Source organism: Lytechinus variegatus, chromosome 3 (genome assembly GCF_018143015.1).
Source record: "Lytechinus variegatus isolate NC3 chromosome 3, Lvar_3.0, whole genome shotgun sequence".
NCBI lineage: Eukaryota > Metazoa > Echinodermata > Echinoidea > Temnopleuroida > Toxopneustidae > Lytechinus > Lytechinus variegatus.
The window spans coordinates 59,131,167-59,155,961 of record NC_054742.1 but is presented as its reverse complement, the minus strand read 5'-3'; the positions used below and the strand labels follow the sequence as shown (position 1 = coordinate 59,155,961).

General features: G+C 34.9%; 1 protein-coding gene across 1 annotated transcript; it reads left to right on the top strand.

Moving 5' to 3' along the window:
• Positions 1-10,471: 10,471 nt before the first annotated feature.
• On the top strand, positions 10,472-23,332 carry LOC121411505 (ras-related protein Rab-8A-like). Its single transcript, XM_041604269.1, is given in 8 exon segments — positions 10,472-10,778; positions 14,253-14,313; positions 15,180-15,240; positions 16,589-16,666; positions 17,599-17,665; positions 17,668-17,687; positions 18,746-18,811; positions 19,937-23,332. Coding segments are annotated over 8 exon segments (621 nt in total). The 5' UTR covers positions 10,472-10,654; the 3' UTR covers positions 20,081-23,332.
• The last annotated feature ends 1,463 nt before the right edge of the window (positions 23,333-24,795 follow it).

Here is a 24,795-nt window from a genome sequence, read left to right as displayed (position 1 = left end):
TGCCTGAGTTTCAGGCCACATGATAAAGATTATTTAGGGTCAACGAACTTTGATCATGTTGGGGTATTTGTTGAATTGCCATCATAACTTTGAAAGTTTATGGATGTAGTTCATGAAATCTTGACACAAGAGCATGTACTACCGAACATCTTAGTTTCAGGTTATATACGTCAAAGGTCACTTAGGGTCAACAAACTTTGGTCATGTTGTGGTATTTACGGAATCGCCATCATAACTACCAAAGTTTACAGATCTAGATAGACAGAAGAGTAATCAAGTATAATTGAACATCCTGAACGAGTTTGAGGTCATATAACCAAACTGAAAATCATTCAAGATCAATGAATATAGTATCATCAGTATAAAAGATATTTTTTGTGAATAATTATTCAGCATTTGTTTTCAGAGTCAGCACTGCTGCTATATTAAATCGCGTAATGCAAGCGAGCAGAGGCATTCCACATTTTCCCCACAAATATTAATATTCGAAATTCTTATGCAGTCTACCTCATCCTTGTTGGTTGTTATCATTGAATATATTAGTTAATCAGAGTTAGTATCAGGCTGCATTTGGGTAATTGAAATAAATATTAAAGATAAACATTTGTGGTATATTTAAATGCCAAACTAGAATATCTACTCAGAGTGATCTTTCAAAAATCATACTTATTCAAGCAACTGAATTTTCTTTTGTTTATATTGTTCAAGCCTTAAAGATTTTCAAAAAAAGGAATATATATGCGTCATTATATTGTAAATGATATTTTTATATGGGTTTTTTTAAAAGATGTTGATAAGACCTTGAGTATCTTTAGGTAAAGAACGGCATGAAACGGAATACATTTTATTTGAAAATTTGCTGTATATATAACAATTGAGTCAGAAAAACTTTAAACCCAATAATCGCAAATTAAAAAGAAAGTCATAAACAACACAAACTATTATCCTGAAAGATAAAAGAATATCTTTTTCCCCCAAATAATATAACACATTATTTATTTACTATATTCTTACACTTGGATAATCAGGAGGATATTCTTATAGTATTATAAAGGCATGAATCAAAATAATGTTGCAGATGTCTATGAAGTCATAACCCTATATGAGCTTCAATTTAAATACCTTTTTCAGTTTTGAGAGCTAATATTAAAAAGTGTTTATCAATTTAAAAAAACGGTTGAATATTGAAACGGGAATGTGCAGCTAATACTAATTCAACTCCTTTAGGTCAATATTTTCTATGTGAACACTGAACACAAACACTGTCGAAGTATCCACAGTATGTTATTATCGTAACACCTTTTAATCTGAACAATCCTGGCCTGTGTGGGTTGGTTTTCGCTAAACGTACCTCATGCATAAAACTACCATTTGTACAAAATTCAGCTTTGCATCCAGGAACTCGATCGAGCAGTGTGAACACAATTTCACACTGTGAACACCTCTACATTATGAGTGTTTAGTGTGTTCACGTAGTGGACTACATGGGAATGTGTAATTCACACAGTGAAAACATGTTCGAATTTCTGTTAAGATAAAAAGTCACACTGGGGACACCTCTGCAGCACGAGTGTTTAGTGTGTTCACGTAGTAGACTGTGTCAAGATGTATTTCACACTGAAAACGTGTTAAAATTTAAAAGTTTGAGCACATTTTCACACTGGGGGCACATCTACAGTATGAGTGATCACTTTATGTTCTCCGATAGTAGACTATATGTTACATGCCATCACACTGTTGAAATAAGTGCGCAGATAATTCCTCACTGTGAACGCCTCTACTATGCCAGTGTACTGTTCACAGTGTGTTCACATCGACTACTAGTATGTGAAAATTTGATCCACTGAAAATGTTCGAATATACGTAAGTGTTGAGATGATTTCACATCGTGTTCCAAGTGTGGTACACATTACAGTTAATGTATGTTAGTCTCTTGCGAAATTTCACCTTATGGCGGCGCTATTCGATTTGTTCGGGAGCTGCCACACATGAACATGTTTCTTTGTTTGTTTTTTGCCACCGTCGATGTACGTACCCAAACAAACCGTTTTATTATTCACATTCTTGATATCAAGCAATGCCTTTCATAAACGACGCAAAATTCTTCATGTGATATATTTGAAATTTTAAAATGTTTTGTGTATATGGAATGCGAGCTTGAAATCAAGAAATAGAATGAAAGGAACAAATTGATTTTTTTTATTTTTACTTTATATAACTCTGGCTTTAAAGCAAAATACTGTTCCCAGCGCTTGGAGCAATTAAGGAATGATTATATCAGCATGCTCTTACGTAATCACTTCAGCACTCGATTTTGGAAACCCATTGGGTGATTTCAAGTTCAGTGTTGACCTTTTGGTGTTGGTGTTGGGTCAATTTTTACACGATTATAACACCAAACATAAAATGAGGATGGTCCCGAAAAGTCACTCACTAGTTGTTGAGATGTTAATAATGTGATCTGGATCAGTTTTACAAACTATGAATAAGTTTTGGAGCTAGGGGAAGCAATCGAAATTTCAACACTAACACCAAGGCCAACACCGAACTTGAAATCGCCCATTATGGAGGAATATAATGCTAAAACATGATTTAAAGACGGATTCCCTACTGAAACGAACACAGTGTGGAACACCGTGATACACAGCAAAAACTGTGGTGTTAACCGGTGTACATAGAGGACCACACCAGTTATTTTACACCGGTGTTAAATTGGTGTTAGCTTTACACCTATAGGTGTTATTACAACACCTTTTGTTCTTACATTTACACTCTTTGGTGTTATGTTTAATCTCTAGGGTGTAATTTTAACACCTCAGGGTGTGGTCCTCTATTAACACCAATTGGTGTCTATTTTTAACACCGCAGTTTTTACAGTGTATCACCTTCACAATGTTGAATTTTAAGCATTTCAAGAGTTTGAATCACATATCCACGTAGTTGACTATTATTATGTGAACACGCTGTGAACAGTCACTCTGTCAAGGTGTCCATAGTGTGAAAATGTCTTCACAGTGTTGAATTTTAAGCATTTCAAGAGTTTGAATCACATATCCACGTAGTTGACTATAATTGTGTGAACACGCTGTGAACAGTCTGTCTGTCAAGGTGTCCATAGTGTGAAAATGTCTTCACAGTGTTGAATTTTAAGCATTTCAAGAGTTTGAATCACATATCCACGTAGTTGACTATAATTGTGTGAACACGCTGTGAACAGTGTGTGTGTGTATTTGAGTTTTGTCAGACGTGTATCAATCAGATATGATTATTTACGTCTGGGACCGACCTTTAACGTCACCAGGGATCGAAGCTCTGCATCAATTTGTAACTTCCCCACATAGCTTGGATTACAGGCGCACGCCACAACGCCCAGTTGTGAACAGTCACTCTGTCACGCTGTGAACAGTCACTCTGTCAACGTGTCCACAGTGTGAAAATGTCTTCACACTGATGAATTTGAGAATTTTAACAGTGTAAATAGATTATTTTTACATGTAGTCCTCTTTGCGAACACAATGTGATCACACTCTGTGACACTATGTTCTTTCCATAATTTTTTTTATGACGAATGGATATAAAACAGTTGATTATTGAGAAATTACAAATCGAGCTGTAATGCAAGGATTTAAAAATAATTGACCTATTTCATTGTGGTTTGTCTTTTCGATAATATTCTGTACTTTATATCATCATGTGTAATCTTTAGAAGTTTATATACATATATATATATATATATATATATGTATATATATATATATATATATATATATATATATATATATATATATGTATGTATATATATATTTAACAAGGTATATTTCTTAGAATACCGGTGTTAATCAAGTTAAGGTGTGGATTAAGCATATATTCCCAAAATTTGTTATCGTTACATGCACAATGAATTCAATTGGAAAAATGAAAGGTGGAAATTAATCAAGATTCAGTAGTTTACTAATTTTTGTATCGAAATGTTATACTCTCTGTACTTGGATCAAGCACTAATAGTATAATTATTGTTCTACATGTATCTTTGATATTCTGGGAATGATCTGTTTGACTTATGATCTTAAACAGTTATTTGAATCATCACAAAGTCCCAATCTATTATGTACAGTTTTTCTTATTATTTTTATACATAATATAACATCAATCTTGTGTTAATGTAAGTTAATATTTCTGCTGACAAAAATGGTCTATATTTGTAATCTGAATTTGTAAACAAATTTCCCCTCTGTGGAAAATAAATTTGATTTAATCTGATTCAATATTTATTTATTCATTCATTTCTTTATTCATTTCTTTAGACGAGGTGGTATACCTAAAAACTACTTCTTGGGGGAACAATGTACATGGAACAATCATGAGAGATTGTATGGTAATGAAAAGGAAAAGTAGAATTCATTAGAAAAAAATGTTCTGTACAAGAAAAGTGAAATTGTAAATCAAACACGTTTTCCCCGTATATAAACGCATCATCCTTCCTTATTAAGAATTGCCTATATATGTTTCAGATTTTAGGTGTGGGCGAACTTTTGAACAATTCCGGAAAAAATGAAAAATTAGTCTGTGTCGCTTTCTCTTGAAGATGTTTTAGCATGTAGATAGAGATTTCATTTATCTAGAATTCTTTGTGAAAGAATGAAAATGAACATATATCCAGTGTTGCATGACGATCATTACGATTTAATAATGATTCATATTGTGTTATATATCATTGTGTTGATCTTGATTTCTTTCAACTGTAAGAAATCATGCATGTAACTAAAGAATAAATTTGAATTAATATTGTGAGAATTTTTCAATTAGGTATCACTCCGAAAGCACAAAACGTGATGGAAATCCATTATCAGGCTTTGATTGTGTGACGCCACTTGCAAAAATCTGTCCTTATTATGAAATAACATTTCTGATATCATTAAATAATGCAAATGTCTGACAATTCTCCATTTTCTGAAAAGAGCCCAATTTTCATGTAACACGACACCTTGGAATTTCTTCAAAACAACCGAGAGTGTCATCATAGAATTAATAATACCATTCACTGACGTATAGGTGAAGGGCTAGGAACCATGGACCCATAACAAATTTTAACCGTCCAAGAAAAAAAAATGGAAACGAAAAGGGTGAAGTGTGATATTATGTTCTGAATAGTTAAAAGCTACCACAAAATTTGGTCTTTATACTGAGGTCAAAACTTTTTGCTCGTTTGCTTCGCTCACTCAGAGCTCTTTATAACTTCTGCCATGGGTGGCGGAGCAGAGGATTATCCTTCGTTCACGGGGGACATCCGGGGTCCCGTCTTGCGAAGAGTTGCGATTGATCCAATCAATCGTAACTCTATGGAAATCCATCAGTGTCATAATTTTTTTTCTACAGGAAATTTGCAAAATGTCCTTTGTAAACAAAAAATTAAGGAGAACACACCAAATTGTCAAGATATCAATGAATTTATGGATGTACATTCATATCTAGAATTTTTTTAAACAAACATGCATTTTATATGTTGACTTTGCTGGTTTTCGATAGTTGTGATTTATCGGATCAATCGCAACTCTTTGGGCCCTTGTTGTGTCCTCTCCCCCCCCCCCCCCATAAAAGATAATCCTCTATTCCGTCTTAGAAATCCCGATGCAATCATGATTCAACCACCAGTCAATATAGTGTTTCTGAATCATTAAAAGTGTAATCTATAACCTCCTGTTCAATCGAAAAAAAATCATGTATGTAGGAATCTAAAAAATATGGCTTTTATATTGGCAATGATGTCCTGTGATTTTTAAGAACATTAATTTTCATCGAAAGGCATTACCAGAGTGTTAAAACAACATTTATTATCCTTCTTTTAAATCCCTTCACCCGTAATCTCTTAGTCATTTATGGGCATGAGGACAGCTTAAAGAACAATGGAAATAGAGGTGTCATTGATTTTTGCGGGCTTTTTAAAAAGTATTCTCCACAGTATTTCCTGTTGCAATTTCTCCGAGACGATTAATAGCTTCTTCTTTATCTTAAATTCAAGGGGCATTTTATTCATTACATTGAGAAGGACTCTTTTTTTAATCTAGGGAACATTTGTCCTGTGAAAAGGACATAAACAGGTTAAAAGGGGGAAAGGGGGCATTTGCAGCTTGATGCTTCGAAAAGTAGGAAATTATGGCCTGTCCGGGCCCCCGCTTATGTATTTATTTCTTTATAAAACAACATTGTAGGCAAAATACGATTTGTCTTTTTTAATTAGGGCCTTGTAATCTGCAGTAATCAATCAGTTTTGAGTTTAATTATACGCACTAGCTATATACAATAAAAATAAAGGCCTGTCATATTGAAAAAGGCAGTTCACCCTGACGAAAAATTTGTTGTACAAAATAGCAGAAAAAAATGATTTAAAAAACATTGGGGAAGGATTAAAGGAAATCCATCAAGATTAATAAAGTTATCATAATTTTAGTTTTTTTTATTTGTGACGTCATATAGGCCTAGAGCAGCTGCCCCATGATGCATAAATTTCATTTTTTTAATGGTTCACTATGACCCAATATTGCCTCTTTTCAAGATCGGGTGTGGAATAGATCGTCTGTTGATTAAAGTGAAAGTACAGTAAAACTCATTTTCATTTTTTTTAAAATGACGTCTCATTTTTTTCCAATTCACGATACATGAGAAGCTGCCCGCATATGACGTCACAAATCAAAAAATTAAAATTCTTATGAATTTTGAATTTTCAATGGATTTCCCTCAAACTTTCACCAATATTTTTTCCTGCTATATTTTTACACTAAAGGGGCTAAAGGGTAGACTTCGAATTGAGACAGATTTACTTTTTAATACACTCTACATGATGTCAGAGATGTCCTTTTTATAAAGTGCATAAGACCAAAGATACTAACAGTATATTTGCTAAGATCCGTTGAAGGGTTTATTTTTATTCTTATTGGTTAAACTATAAGCTACACATTTACGTACAGGGAGATGAAACAGAGATATGAAATCAGTGGCGCATACCCGGAAGCATTATCTTGGATGACGTCATCAGCACTATCCGTCGATTTCGATGGGATACCCATCCGACAGGGAATCCATGCAGGTCAACCCAGCCACGGGATCGGCCCAACCTAAGACAGTCCGACCCATATCCTAGACAACTCGACCCAGTCAACTAGGTTTAATTGTCCGGAGAGGATATTTCGATGCCTCAGATCGATGCTTAGGAATTTAGCATAAGAATATTTCTATATATACACGGTCATTGACGTGGCCCTGGGAAGCAGGGGTACTAAAGCCCCCACGGGATTTCCCTGGGGTTGCTGAGTGTGTTATTCACCAGCATAGGCTGCGGCCCTCCCCCTGGAAATCTCGTGTATATTAGTGAAAACCTTTTCTTTCTTTTTTTTTCCTTGCTTATGAAAAGTATAACAAGCACCCGTGTTTATAATCATTCCCAGCTCGGGCCTTGACGTGGAGGGGGTCCTTTTATAAAATTTCGATGTCCTGACAGATCAGAGTCACTGACCGGTCATGAGCAAGCCACTTCAAGTTTCCGTCTTTACTGGCGTATACAGATGGGGGAGGCTTGGAGCCCGAACCGCCCCCCCCCCCCCCCCCCCAAAAAAAAAGGAAAATGTGTAAAATATATTAATTTCCTGAATATGATGTCGAAATCTATTACAAAATTACAATTTTTTTTAAAAGTTCAACATTTTTTGGTCGCACATTTTACTTTCTTGCAGCTTTTCAGAAATTTTGCCACGCGATATGCCTTGTTTGGCCCCCTTGCTCATTACACCACTGGCTTACTCTAGCAAGAGCATTATAGAGCGTGGAGCGCCAGGGGCAGCACCGACATGCCTGACTGCCCGAGCAGCGTAATCATCTCGGAATTAAGGGGGGGTGGGAGCAAAAGTGTCCCGGACGGAACTTCGTGGTGTGCAAAGGGGAGAAAAAGGAAGGGATCGAAATGAAGAATAAGGCGTACATTATGTTTAGAGGATTTGTCGAAGACACTCCCTCTTCTAGTGAAAAAATAGGCCACAAATTTGTTTCCTCGAATGAATACTCTCACAATCACTACAATCGAATTGTGGTCAAAGAATTACCGGTATAGATGCTGTCGGAGTCATTATTTTTTAATGTCTATTCATAGCATCCTTTCGTGTCAGTAGAATGGCAGCCATCACACATGTTGATTATGCCTCTCAAACAAAAAAGGGGGATACGGGCCTAATGTGCCTCTCCTAATTGGGTCTGCCAGTGAATTTGCACAAACTTTTTTCTCCTGATTCCAGTTTTCATCCTGCACGTTCATAATTCAAATAAAAGTTAAAAAAAATCAGCTCCGTGGCACTACGCGGTCGCATCAATAAATTTCTGAGTGAAATAATGGAATTAACAGTCCTATTCATGGTTACAAAAGATGCATGGAACTAATGTCCAGCTATATACTGACCTATCATCTGAAGATATTGGTTGTTTGTCAGCTCGCGCATAGCATCGCGCTCGCATTGCCTTTTAGGTGATATCTTGCTCAATATGGACCTTAAAATATCAAATTTTGAAGTCAATATACAAAACATATGTCATCCGGGAAATTGAACTTTCATTATTTTGTTTTATTTACAAATTGGTTTTTTAAAAGTGTAAAAATTTATGTTTTATGGTCTCAATATTACCAATTCCTGCTTGCGCTGCGCGCTAACAAAATTAGATTTTTCAGTTACCTATTATTTTCCTGTATTCCATGAAGTTCTCAAAATTTCCCTATTTAGGTCAGATTGTAAAAAACGTATCAGCTAGCGCTGCACGCTTGCATTCGATTAGTAAGTTATGTATATCTCAATATTAATTCTAAAACAAACTATATCACCATTTGATGACAATTAATCATAAATTTCTGCTCGCGATTTGCGCTCGCATTGATAGATTTTAAACTCATGCATTTTATGCATAATTACAAAAGTGCTTTAAATGTCCAGTTTTCAGGCCATAATATTAATAGATTTGCGCTCTCATGCTTAGGAAGAGAAATAGGAAGATAGTCATCATTTTCTTATGATGACATAAATGTCCTTATATAGAATATCCCGGTCCTATGTCAAAACTCAAAGTAACAATAATTGAAAATATCAGCTCTGTTTTAACTGTTATCCTTTTTCACCTCACAATTTTTCCACAAAGTGCTTGCAATACAGAGCTTAAAGTGACCCCTTTTCAGATCTGAATATCATATATTTTAGCTCGCGCTTTGCGCTCGCTTTATTGATTTTCATGGTAAAAAAAGGTATTTAGAGTACCCAAATTCTAGGTCGATATCTCAAACACACAGATACGCAGCTTGTTCTCCATTTAAATAATTATCCAGTTTCAGATAACAATATAAAAAAATTGTCTGCTCGCGCTTTGTGCTCGCATTATTAATGTATGAAAATTTCCAATAGCTTAACCTTTTCATGATTTACAAAACATGAATAGAGTGTCCAGAATTTTTCCGCTCGCATCAATAATGTTCAGTTTTTGTCTTATCCTTTCCACGATTACAAAAAGTGCTTAAAATTTCCATTATTCAGGTAGAAATGTCAAAAATTTTCAGCTCGCGCTTCGCGCTCGCAATATTTGAATGTTGAAATATGTAACGTCTTCATGGCTAAGTTCAAGCAGTCCATAACAAATACGTTTTCGATCAGCTCAAAACGTATATAAAAATTTTCCGCTCGCGCTCTGCGCTCGCATTATTAATGTAAGGAAGATCCCCACTTCCTCATCCTTTTCATGATTTACAAAACTTGAATAGAGTGTCTCGTTCAGTAGGTCTAAATCACGAAATTTTTTGCTCACGCTTCGCGCTCGCACCAATCGTTTAGTTATATACCTATTCTGTTAAGTTACAAAAAGTGCTTAGAATTTCCATTCCTTAGGTAAAAATGTCAAAAAATTTCAGCTCGCGCTTCGCGCTCGCATTATTTGATTTTTAAAAATATGTAAAGTCTTCATGGCTAACTGCAAGCAAGTTCTTAACAGTACCTTTTCCATCAGTTCATTTCTGCTCGCGCTTCACGTTCGTAATAATTATTCACTTGCATACACATCTTTTTTCAGGATTGCCCAGAATGTTCAAAACTTTTAGAAAAAAGTACATAAGATTCCCCCCCCCCCAAAAAATGATTATGGTATTATATATTTATGTTTATTCATAAGAATAAAGCTAAGAAGTGACTTATAGGACTACCCTTTAAAGAAACCAAAAGTCCCGGCAAATATCATATTCGAGTGGCCGATCGGGGAAAATATGGCTGAAAAAAAAATTCGGGCCCCCCCCCCCCCCCTATTGGCGAAGGCTGGATCCGCCCCTGGGGTCATGATGAATCATCTCCAAAGGTAGTCAAATAGTTGGGAGATCGAGAAGGAGAAAAGAAGTCAAAACAGAAAATGGGAGAAAGATCAAGCAGACGACACCACCAGGTCAATTTGTCCAGGAATTCAGGTTGGACTGTCGTGGGTCGAGTTGTCGTATGGTCGGGTTGTCTGAACTCCTCGACAGGGTGTTCCCAAACGTAACATCAACAACATTATACACCCTCTCTATTCAAGAACTGTGGCGAACGACGAATGCCTATCATTTTGCACAGAGCAGGACGGGATTTTGCTTGTTTAAGGTTAAATAATGGCTAAAACATACGATTTTCTTTTCAAATTACTATTAATAGGAGACTCTGGGGTTGGGAAGACCTGTGTTTTATTCAGATTTTCAGAAGATGCTTTTAATTCAACGTTTATTTCAACGATAGGTGAGTAACTTATTCGAATCTTTCGTTGCGATAAATCAATCACGTTAACCATGTCAACGTTGTTGTAGGATAAAAGTTTTAAGAGTGTTCTCGCAAGAGTGGAAAGAGGGTAAAAATAAATTTGGTGTGGTGTGTCTGTGAGAAATGGGGAAGTGGGTCCATGGCCCATGGGAGATGAGCAATGCTGAGAGTGATGTATGGATGGTGATATTAAATCAAGTTAATAGGTGAACTGAATAATTATTGCCAGCTCCAGTTTTGTATTAAATTTAAAATAATGCAGAAGTCCACAAGAGATGTTGAGTATACTATTAGCAAGGAAGAAAGAGTGCCGGTGGACTGGTTGGTGAGGGCAAAGTGTGGGCATCTGCTTAGGAGCAGGAAAAATGATAAGGGAACTTGGGTTGGGGTGATTTAACCCCCAAAGTGCTCAAAAGAACCCCCGAATACGAAGTTTGGACTCACTGCCATACATAGACCCCGGCTCCATTTATAAAAAAATCTGGCTCAGAATGGTAAAAAAATATTGAATTTCAGGCATTTCATGTTATTGCCTCAAAATGAATTTTCTCTCATCAAAATCCCTCCTCTCTAATCCTTTGCAAGGTAATTTTTTTTGTTCAATCTGTGTAATTTTTGAAACACTTAATATAAGAATCAAGTTATCAACTGAAAATTATATGAAAAGATGTTCATGTTTCTTCTTAAGTTTAAGTTTAGGATTGCAACTTTTAGAAATCAATTTTTATATGTTAACTCTTTTGGAACAATGTTATTCCCTTTAGAAAAAGTGAATATTGGTAAGTACTTGACTTTTGACCTAGAGATCCCTGGTTTGCACCAGGGGGCCATTTCATAAAGCTGTTTGTGTTAAGGTAAGAGCGACTGGTGATCCTGTCTTACATGTATGCGCTAAACCTTCGCAAATGAATATACCATTTACCACAAGAAAGGATCACCAGTCATACTTAAAATCGAACTTCCGAACAGCTTTATGAAACACCCACCAGGCAACACAACTTTTTTTTCTTTTTTTTAATTTTCATATCATCTTTCATGAGTTGGTTTGCAAATAGTGCAATCAACAACTAAATTTTGGTAATTTTAACTAATTTTTTATAGTGTATTTCATTTGGGAAAACAATTTTCATGAAAATTGAGTTTGTAAATAGATTCCTGTCTTTCATGAGCAATATGTAGAGCTGTTAGTGCTTGGTACTTCATGTTAACATGGAATTACACAATTCCATAGTTGCCAATGCTCTACTGATTTGGCGGTAGTCTACCACTTTTCAAGCATTTTCACTACAAACCGCTTTTTTACTCTCCTTAGAATAGAATCTACTGATTTTTCAAAAATCTTATAATCTTACTAAACATATGCAACTCAATGCAAACTCCCAAACTATTTTAAAATGCATGTACCGGTATTGTAAATCATGATATCATACTTACCCATGGAGGGTACACCAGTTTGTATAATAGTACAGCAATGTGGATGTGATGGGAGGCGCTGCAATTGTTTAGTCGAGAGAGTTACTAGATATAGATCAAGAGTAGGCCAAAAATTATGTGCAATGTATCCTTTCATTATGTAAAAAATACCTCTAGACTTAGTTTATTTTGCATTCACTGAAAAAAAATGCCATCATGACAAATATGGTGTGGTCCTTTAATTGAGCATTTTGCCTACCTTGACATACAACCACTGGGCTTAAATCCCTGGGAATGTTTCATATTCTCTGCATCTGTTTTTTTTTCTTAAGATTGAGAGAGAGTGTGTGTGTGGAGTATATCTGCACAGGTATAATTTTGAGGTGATCAAATAAATGATTATTAAAAGTCCTTCTTTTTTGCGATCTTTTCCATTCATATGCATCATTGTGTAATTCTAATATTTTTTAAAAGCTTATATTGTGGTCTGTGATGGCCTATAAATAATTACAACCTTCTTCCCAATAATCCTGATCCCTTTTTTGTCCATTCTCATCTCACCTCAACTACTGGTAGTGAATAAAGGAATTTTCAGAACAAATCTTGAGTGTTTAATCCACATTTGCTAGATTTTATATACAGCATCTTTTTCTTTGTCTTCTGAAGTTTAATTTTGTTATTGATATGACCCTTATTTGTCTTTGTATAAAGTTATAAACATTATTTTAAACAACAGAAGCAACTTTTTCAAGGCTTTAAAGGACATGTTTACCCTAGCAAAAAGTTAATGATTTGAATGACAAGAGAAAAATACAAGCATAACACTGAAAATTTCATTAAAATTTGATGTAAAAGTGAGAAAGTTATGACTAGTTTTGCTTGATCTTACAAAACAGTTACCGATATGTTCACATCCTGGTAGGTATGCAAGTGAAGGTGCTGACATCACCCACTTGCTTTTTATTTCTCATTTTCTTATAAAAAACATAAATTTTGAGTGAAGCAAACTTTTATTCTTCCCTGAACATGAGGTATTAAATACCATTGATTTATGGTTCAGTCAAGTTGATCCTACTTGGTCAAAAAAGATGAAATATTTGAAACATTGTATATTGAGTTAGGGGTGTCATCAACTCTCTCATATGTGCTTGTCACTGTGTTGTGCATACATGTATGAATGTTTTATGAAAAATAAGGACAACTTAAAATGTCATTGTACATCCGATTTGATGAAATTTTCATCGTTATACTTGATTTTATATTTTTCTTTTGATTCAAATCATATTTTCTAGGGTGGACTTGACCTTTAAAAGATGTTTTGAGAAAATATTCAGGAAAATTTTCTCGCTCGCTCTGCATTGATATTAATTGTAGACGTGCAAAAAACCCATTTCATCCATTGACAAACATCTTGATAACAGATAACAGTCATCACCTAAAGTGATAAAATGAATGATGGTGGTATGATGTAATTATGTTATGTACCCACGTATATACATAACCCTTGATGTGGGATTCCCCTGACATTTTGAATTCTAAGGACAATACTGCTGTCATCCACCCCCCCCCCCCCACACTGTACCTCGATCGGATTGACCTCACTGCATGTGACTTACATTGACTTAAGTTGAATTCATGTAAGTTTGAAGCATTACAAAAAGCTTATATTGAAGGCCTAATGTGAATAGGCCTTCTTCAAAAAATTGTTAATACTATGATAAACAACTTTTTTAGACTGATGATATAATCCAACTAAATTTCCATAAATTCATTTTCCTTTTTTTGCTTGTCAGAAATGTACATGTCCTAACTTAATGGAGTTTAGATAATCATGTTTACTTTCACTTTGAATTAAGAATTACAAGTGCTTTAAAATGTATCAAATTGATTAGAAAAATTGCAAGGTCTCTCATTCTGGGAAAGGGCACCCCCCCCCCCCTTCCAGACTACCTACGGCTTTTGCAGTCTTCCATGTTGGCAAGTGTGGTATTCATTCAATTTTCTAGTGATCTTTTATAACATTCTTTTTCTTCACTATAGGTATTGATTTCAAGATTAGGACAATAGAATTAGACGGTAAAAAGATTAAGTTACAAATATGGTAAGTAGCAATTCTTATGTAGCAAAAATTCACCACAAGCACACAACACAAAACATTCATGTTTGTTCTACTAAAAAAGGAGAAGTGATAGAGATTAGAATAGAATGTATTGTTTTCTAAGATTACTAAGAAAGAATAGATCAACCTTAGTTGAGCCATTTAATGTGGAATTTAGGCTCTTGAATTGCACATTTTGCTCTGGTCTTATTGCTCTGACATGTAACTGATTTTTCATGTGTTTTGGGGGATAACTTTAGCTTTATTGCCAACATGTGATTGCTTTGTGTATTGGTGCATTCCCCTTCAAGACATTCAAAGTATATTGTGAGATTGAAAACCTTTCACAAACCTAGTGCACATAGAAATTAAATCTTAAACAAATAAGATGAGGCAAGGGGAGACATAAACAATGACCATTGTCAAATTGAGATTATCATCTTGATATACATTCAAGTAAATGTAGGTATATGAAAGCCTACCTGAGGGAGACAAAAAAGTGTCATTTATGAACTGGGGCCCGTTTGATAAAGGACTTACAACTGTTGCAACTTTGCCATAATGGCAACTAGCATAGCAGCAGGGCTCAGCAGCCAATCAAAATCAAGGTTACCATGGTAGTTGCCATAATGGCAAAGTTACAACAGTTGCAAGTTCTTTATGAAACGGGGCCCAGAATTTCTTTATGGACAGGTTCTTGTAATACATGTTTTAATTGTGATTCCTTTTCAAGAGATACAGAACTTGTGGTCTTTTAGACATATGGTTCTTCTATACAAGTAGTCATCTAGTTAGATTAGTTTTACATTGAAAAAAAAAATGATAGTGCATGGAAGGGGTAAGATTTAATTTGATTTTTGTTTTTACAGGGACACAGCAGGCCAGGAGAGGTTCAGAACAATCACAACAGCTTATTACAGGGGAGCAATGGTAAGGTGGACTTGAAAAACATCTTTTCTTTCTTTCTTTCTTTGTTAGCTTCTTGTACACTTTTCACTTTTCTGCCCGCACTGAATCCGACTCCAGGACCGTGTAACACGAAGATAATAGCGATTAATCACTAAATGAAATGGCCTATCAAGATCATCGTTGCATGTGCGTTTTGCTCAGTAGACTGACTAGGAACCAATCAGAATTGTTAGTACATGTAGTTCACCTTTGTGTTAACAGGGCCTATAGCGACCAAAGGTTTTACGTTATTTCCATTGACATATAGTCAGTTGGTTTGGAGTTGGGCTTCGTTTGTGTGACTAGCATTAAGCATATTTCAGTGACCCAGAAAATAGTCTTTAATTTTGCAACATAAAGACCTTTATTCTCAAGAGAGATTTTGATTGTACCATGGTACAATTTTGCTGCGCACACTAATAAAAATCCAACTGAATGCGCACTTCTTGCAAAGGTCATTATAAGGGAAGCGCGACAGTACAAGAAATCAGCATTAATCATGGTTTTGTTCCATGGTGCTACTCAAACCGCTTTCGAGAATATGGGGTCAGATGAAATGTTTTTCTTATGTATGAATCAGGAGTGGTTCAGAACAAATCACAAAACAGCGTATTACAAGGGAGCAATGGTAGGCTTATCTTTAATTCTTTCTCCCTTGGTGAGCTTCATTTACAGGGTTATATGACATATGCCTCTTTAATAGAAAATTGCTCCACCTGAAAGTGTTCTCTCAGATTTCTGCAACATATCATTAATTAAATCTTTACCTATGAGTGAGTAAAAATAAAAACTAGTTTATGGCTAAACAATGGCTTATTGATTTAATAAATGATTTATGAAGAATGAAATCATATACATCATATAATGAAAGAGTGGTTTATCTCAAATTATGAGATTTAAGTTCATGTTTGTGGGGAATCAAGCCATGCTTAGTAAATTCATTAAGTAGAAATCCTTGTTGAAAGGAACCATTGAGGAGTCTCTCTCTCTCTTAGAAATCTTAATTGGTATAGCATAATATTTGTGGTACCCACTTGAATCTCAGTTATCATTATCAGAGAATCATGTACAGTCACAATGTCCCATTTAATATCAGATCGGTTCATTCATGCATGGGCATATACTTGGTATACCTGAATGTTAACATAGATTTTTATTATGATACAAGAAAAGTGTACCTGTCTTTTATACTTCACCATGACCGATGCTCAATAAATTTTCAATCGTTTCAATCAAAGGTTTGTCAGTATTATAATTCAAAGTTATCATTAAGCATGAGAGGCTATATATTTCTATTTATTTTAAAGCATTTCTCGTTGCTTTCTTTCAGGGCATCATGCTTGTGTACGATATCACAAACCAGAAGTCATTTGACAACATCAGGAATTGGATACGAAATATCGAAGAGGTGAGGTGATCTTTGTATGCTTCCGCCCACTTTAGGCAGTTTCCAAGGGTGTTGGGCTTTCAGATTTTCCATCTGTACGTCCCATTTTCATTCCTGCGATAAAGAACATTCAGTGGATGATGTATTAAGCATATGTTCTGAGCAGCTTCAGAGGGAGAACTCTTTGAGGAATCTAATTCAAACTGGGCTTATGTGTACATTTTGAAGGGAAAGTAAATATAAGAAATTGAAATGATGTGAAATCAGTTTCGCCATGTTCATGAAGATGTGGAAACCCACATGAAAGCTGGTCATGAGAAGTAGTTCCATGTAACATTGACCGTAAAGCCCACATTGATTATCAATAGAATAGTAGTCCTATTTACCAAACTTCAACAACAAAGAGGCTGCATTTTGATAAAGTTAAGAGAAAATAAGGAATAAAAGCAGCACTTTGCTTATTCGTTTGAAGATGGCCAATTTGGAATATACACTTTTTGAGTTTATTTCAATCAGTACTTTCAAGATCGGCTTGCACAAAGTTGTTAAGCAAAGTCGTTAGTAATAGCAACTATGGAATTATTTTCCTTCTGATGTCATTAAAGATTCAAAGATTATTGGAGCGTTGTGGCCCAGTGGATTAGTCTTCTGACTTTGAAACAGAGGGTCGTGGGTTCGAATCCCAGCCATGGCGTAGTTTCCTTCAGCAAGAAATTTATCCACATTGTGCTGCACTCAACCCAGGTGAGGTGAATGGGTACCCGGCAGGATTAATACTTTGAATGCATGAGCGCTGAAAGGCAGCTCGAGCTAAAGCCCAGGTAAAAATAATAATAACGTGCCTCGGAATAGAATATTTCTAGATATAGATGGCACTATATAAATGCCTATTATTATTGTTATTATTATTAAAGAATCTAAAATATTTATATTTTCTTTACATTTTTCCGCAGCATGCGTCAGCTGATGTGGAGAAGATGATCCTAGGAAACAAATGTGACATGGACGACAGGAGATCAGTATCCAAGGAAAAGGAGAACAGGTAAGATAATCAAGAAGTTTACAGTACTCAGAAACTTCATTTGAATTATCATGACCATTTCTTCTGGTTTAATTTAAGAAAGAGAAATAGATGCTAATACATTGTCTGCTTTTAGATGTCCCTAGCCTGATACTCATTTTTCTAAACTTCAGCAAAAGTCAAAAATAAAAATTCAGGAGCAAGGCTTTTAATATGCAAAAAGAAATTTCAGTGTGTGACACCAAGCCTACATACTTTTCTGTTGGCTGGTGATTCCTCGCACTCTGGTGAAGTTCTTACTCATCTAATGGGAACGCCTCTGCTTTCCTTAGTAATCTCATTAGAAAATATCAACATATTTGAGATCTTCTTTTAATATTAAAGGACCTCATTTGGAAAATGTGTGTAATATCCAAAACATTTAGTGATAAAGCTTATGAGAAATTGTCATCAACTTTGTGGAACAATCATCCTCATATGCTATAAAAGATTAATGACTGATGATCTGTGTTTTTACCTTTTCACACATGTATAAAGTATTCATGTGGTATTATGTGTTCCCATGAGCTGAATATTATTGTTGTTATTATTATTATTATCATCATCATCATCATCATTAATTATTAATATGACAAGTAAATTTGTCTCACTTGCCTCTTTGAGAACTTATTTTGCAAATACTTAAAAAAAATGACTCGGTATTTCCAGACATTCAAAAGTAAATTTATTTCAATTTGTTGCATCAACCTGTGTCCTATGCTTCGGGCACTTAGATTATGACCCAATATAACGTTTTACTCTCAGATAGAATTAAGTGGCATGAATTGTTCCACTGTCGTAAGAAAGGGAAAATCGTTAATAATAATAATAATAATGATGATAACAATAATAATTATAATGATAATGGCATATTTACCCGGGGTAGCCACTTTAGTTCTGAAAACTGTTCTCCCAGCGGACCCTGCTATTATTACCAGAATCAGCTTACATCAGACGGATTTTGGTTTTCTAGAATCTATGATAATCAGTTCATCAGAGAGACACTATAATCATATGATAATATTTGTCTTTTTAACCAGTTGGCAATAGAGTATGGAATCAAGTTCATGGAAACCAGTGCTAAGGCTAGCATTAACGTTGAAGAGGTAAGTACCATTATGTTTTTAAGCCTATAGGATCTAGTGCACTGATATAAGTCAATCAAATTCAATACTGACTTCAAAAGTGATTATTCATTGAAAAGCAATTAGCTATCTTTCTAAAAAAAATTCTCAATATAAATATGTCCATGAAGGGAAATCGCAGAAAAAAATAAAAAAACATTTATCTTTAATTTTTTTTTTGGTGCCAATTGTTTGAATGCACAGTGCAATGTATTAGTAGCAGTGAAGTGCTACTGCGGCATGAAGCAGAAAATTGTTCATAGTGAGAGAATTGATTGGTCAAGTTTCAGTAGGTTAAACTTAAAAATATGATGGGGGGTGTTGTCCCTCCTGTTCTGAATTTTAGTTGAGGGAATGTAGTGAGGAGATTTTTTATTGATCTCTGCCCTGCACGTTCTTCCAGATATCAAAATTTAATCGGTGAAGATGTCAGCTTTTTGTTAGCTGATACAGATGAACATTAGTTATCCAAAGTTTTTAAATTCATTGTTGTGTTCCCCCTTTGATAGCTAGGAAATGAATAAAAAATGAAATTTTTTACAATATATTATACAATTCCACCTCTTCAGGCTTTACTATATATCTGATAATTGTTTATTTAAATAAATACACGAACATTCCATATTGACTGGATATTATAATTACACATGAAAACAAACACTCTTTACTGTTAGGTTTTTGTTTTAATAAGTAATGTTTCAAAACATACATGTATATTGTCATTTTATACATAATTTTATTCTTGTATATTTAATTTTGTAAACCCCGATTAGTGAGGAGAGCTTCATAACAGAAACTAGTTTTTCTTTTAGTCATCCTCAGGCACTAGTCGGTGGTAATTTCTCCTTCTTGTACTTATTCTTGATGTCTTTTGCCTGGAAATAAAATAAATTAAAATTAAATAAATTAGAATGTCTCCTCAATTTTTACATTGATTAATTTTCTAAATATTGGGTAGATTTATGGGATTCATCTACATGTACATGTATTTAAAAGATGAAGTTAGCAGCTCTGCATCATGAGTTTGAATTGCAATGTACTCAGTGTGTGATTCCTTGTTAGTATATGAACACTCACCCTATCTTTCTTCGTTCATTTCACCCCCAGGCTTTCGTAACTCTTGCCAGAGACATCAAGTCAAAGATGGACAGGAAAATGGATGCAACAGGTCAGCAAAAACTAGGAGGGGTCAAGGTCACGGAGAGAGAGACGCAAAAGAAGAGTGGCTGGAAATTGTGCACTTTATTGTGATGCATTTCCCTCCTTATGCATTTCCATGAACTGCTTTTAACAAAAAAAAAGACTATAAAGGTTTAGGAGCAATTCCAGCATTTTGGATGATTGCAATTGTAACCAAGGCAACGTCCTGAAACGCTGGAAACTCTTCATTCCTTTTGTTAATCCTTTTCTGCAAAATTGAAGATGCAAACAGGTGTGCGGAGAGATTCCAACTGTGCGGTTTCCACAAGGGGATTCTTTAACTTCTTACCCAATATAAAGTACAGGTAACTTTGGCTTTTAGGAAGGAAATATAACTAAGAGATCTTTTTGGCCCAAACTTCTTCTTCTGAAATATGCTTCATAGCATCTTTTTATAAATGTCAAGTCCACCCCCTCATTAAAGTTGGTTTGAACGAAAAGAGAAAAGTCAAACTGGCAATATTGCTGAAAATTTCAGCCACATTAGATGTAAAATAAATAAACTTATGACATTTTGAAATTTCGCTTATCTCAAAACAGTCGTATGCACAACACTGATATGTAAATGACAGTCGTAATGTTACTATGTTTTTCATTTTTTATTGCGTGGATCAAACAATACTGTATTTTTTACAGATTTGACAATTATGAGACGTTTCATCAAATTAATATAGGTTACAGCATCGACAATTCCACATGTCCAGGAAGGAACCAAACTTTGTGGCAATTGTAATGAGGAAGAAATAAAAAAAAAAATCTGTCATGTAATGAAATACAAGAAATAGTGAGTGGATGACAGAATCAGCTCCCTCATTAGCATACTGACCAGGATGAGCATATAACTTGTTTGTGAAAGTAGCCAAAATTTTGAAATTTTATCACTCTTTTATTTGACATCAAATTTTAATTGTTTGATTTTTTTTGCTTTTTATTCTAGTAAACTTTCTTGGGGTGGACTTGACCTTTAGATCCAATCTGTGCTTTTTGCCCTATGTTGTTTGATTGATTCAACTTTACTAAACTGAATGGGGTGTATTGTAAAATGCCAGAATTAACAAAAACGGCCAATGAGTAGGGAAAGAATTATATTACATTTCATTGCTTTATACTGCAGGAAATTATGATAAATGCTGCAACATATAAATATATATCCTTGCAGATTTAACTTTTAAGTATACAGCAAGTGAAATCAAATATGTAAGAATGATAAAAATCATTGGGTTTTTTATGATAAAAACAATTTTTTTTGTATTATTAGAAGTAGGTAGGCCTACATGTACCTCCCTACAGGCAACACAAATAAGATTAACAAAAAAAATTCCCCAGGAAAGAAAAACAAAAATGGATGGGCTTTGAGAAACTTTCTGGAAAATATGATATATTTCATTTCCCATTTAGACTTATACCACTTTTGTCCCCTCGCTCATAATCTAAGTATCATTTTTACATTTCTTTGTATTATAGATGAAATTTTGAATACTTGACATTTTGTTATATTTTCACTGGAAGAAGAATGATTTACATGTACATGTTCTTTCATATACTAATATAGGTTTAGATTTTCATGTAAAAAAGAAGGAATATATGACAAATTACTAAACCTGCTTAAATATTGCCCCTATTGGAAGATCACTCAGTGGATAACAGCAGTCAAAAATCACATATATTTTAGATATGACAAAAAAGGAAGTCCCTCTAATTAAAAAAGCCATAATATTTTAAAAGAAAAAATCGTAAAAGTGAGTTTTACCAAATCATGCATGAATGCTCAATTTTGTTATTTAAGTTCGCACAAGGCGTTTTTTTCCTGCCATATTATGAGGAAATATAAGCACTGCCTGCCGTTTATTTCATGCATTCTTCCCCAGTCGTTTCAAAAACCCTTTGCTTTTTAACAATATTTGACAACACTGGCAGGCAGCAAAATATGTTTTTATTATTTGGGAGATTGAGCAGTTCTAAATTTGGGAGCATGAAATGTTTTATAAATCACCCCAAAATCACTTCCATCTCAAAAAACAAATGTCAAGATTGGTGCCTGGTAGGGATCTCCCTTGTACCACTTTCATAGTGAAGGCAAAGTGGAGTTACTCCGCAGTAACTCCGGGTTGAGTTGATCCGCTTGTACTGCGGACTGACTTTAAACCCCCTTTCATATTGGCAAGCACCGCAGCGGTGTATCCGCAGTCGTTGCAATGGTTTCCAAGCGAGTTCGCGCCATACGTGTGGCGAGATCACAGCGATAAGCGCATACCGCATTTCCGGTGCGGAGTAACTCCGTTTGTAACCCTCTTCTCGAAGTGGGTTGAGTACTCCGCTTTGAATCCGGATTGAACTAATCTCAGAATTTTCATATGCCCTCCAAAGTGGAGTAACTCCTCCTGGACTCCGGACTAACTCCACTTCGGCTCTCACTATGAAAGGGGTATAAGACGACATGAAGGTGTTCAAACTTGTGCGGGCACCAACTTTAAAGTGGCTGATTTTAAGCTGGTTTTAATTTCAGACTCAAAGTGTTTGATAAAAGTTAGGATACTATTGAGGGATAGACACTAATCCAATCCTTCTTCATTCTTGGTAAAGATGACTACGCATTTTAATTGTACACCATTGTTTAAGGGGAACTTATTTTTGTGTTTTATTTGGTAAATATTTTGTGGATGCTGTTTTCCATGGATTGATCTTAAACCTTATATTCTTTGCTGTATGTTGCTCTCTTATTACTAATTTTTAATCACATTCCTTATTGGTTATAAACAAATTGATACTTATTCCTGGGCATTTTATAATACTTTGAATACCAGAAATAGTGATTAAAATATTGATTAATCAAACCTTATTCTTGAAATGGTATCACTTTTGGCTTACTATAGTATCCCTTAAATGACTGGGAAAGGGGGGGGGGGACACAAGCATTTTATGGAATTTGTACTAAACGTGCAAAGGAGATGCCATGGTTTTTCACAAGTTGTTTGGTGGTGGTTGTTTTGTTTTTCTATTAAGTCTTATGCATTTCTTAAGGCTGAATCTGTGATTTCCAATCAGGCAGTTCTCAACTTGTACAACATTCCTACGTGTACATCATGATACAAAATATCCTCAAAAATTCCTTCCAAATTTAATTTTAATCGAGTTTTGCATTTACCGAGTAAAGTCAATTGATATTACACTGTAAAATAAGAAATTCAAAAGCAAGATTCTGGAGAAAAGAAAGATTTTTTGGGGGGGTTTAATTCAATGAGAATTTTTCTTATTTATGCATGAATTCATAGTGTCATATGAACTGAAGATTGTTAAAACAAATTTTCAATTTGAAAAAGGAGTATTTTATCACAGCCGTTAATTGAATTATATTTTGTTTTTGTAATTAAATTTATTTGTCATCAGATTGATTTATGTTATAGGCCTACTATATTCCCAACAATCTTGTGTTATCACCTACATGTACTCTGAATGATCACCGAGGCATGATTTTGTTTTCAGGTTTGCATTGTCAAAAGTGATGAATATCTGATGAGATCTATGATATCAAGGTCAAAATTCAAGGGTTATAGAGGTCATATATACACCTGAAAATTGATCATTTTGTGATAACTAATAGGTGTTTGAGGGATTCAAATCAGACTTGGTTAATATTTGCATTTAAGAGTGAAGATCTGACGAGATTCGGGGTTTTATTGTCAAAGGTTTAAGGAACCAATTTCATATAAAATGAGTGAAATGTTCTTTGAGGGTTCCCCCCATCATTTATGGTTGCATTGAGAACCAAATGAGTCAATTGATATGATAAAAACTCATCCAAAATGGAGGAATATCCAGTGTAATTTGAAAGGCAGTTCGACACAAGCAAGGAACTCCTAATTTCATGGTTATACAGACCTGCATGTATCTCATTTCACATATTAATATTTTCAGTCTGCTACGATGAACAGTGCTTCCTTTCTCCCCCCCCCCCCCCTCCCTTTTTCTCTCTCTCTCTATGAATACATATAACTTTCTTCAGAGGCGAGTTTGAGTATCGAGCTATGTGTACACATTCAGTATTTCTTTTTTATTATTATTATGTTCTTATGTAATATTGCTTCCAATTAAAAAGTTGTTTTAAAGTTATTGCCTGTAAGATGTTGCCTCTAAATTGAAAAATTAGTTTATATTCAGATCATTCAAGGTTGAAAGGAGAATTAAACCATGGGAACAATCGCTTTTGTGAAAATAGAAAAATCAAAGAATAAGGTTTATGAAAGTTTGGGAAGTGTTTGACAAAGAATGTTGTAAACATTTGATTGTTGAGAACACCAATGCTATAGAGTTTCCCCAAATTGCCACGCATTAAACATGTGTTGTCACACATGAACAACTCTTCCCTTTGGACAACCTGTGGACAAACATATTTTATACATCTCTGTTTAGTTTTGTCTAACGATAGTACAAACTCTTTGTCCTAGGTATATTGTAGAAACCTCCATTGCATGTCCTCCTGTGAAAAGAACACCTGGGTTCCGTCACACAAAGATTAGCGATGAGTAGCTAATATGAAAGAACACTTCTGATTGGTTCCTGGTCAGTATCTCGCGTCAAATGCGCGTGTAACATTGATCTTGATTGGTCAGTTCATTTAGTGACTGATCATTAATCTTTGTGTTACGGAGCCCTGGGTACGTTTCATGGAAGTTGTCAGCTGTCTTTTTCCGACAGTTACCATAGTAACAGTCAGGGCTAGTGTTTCTCAGCCAATCAAAAGAAAGGATGTCACTTCCCTGGTGCTG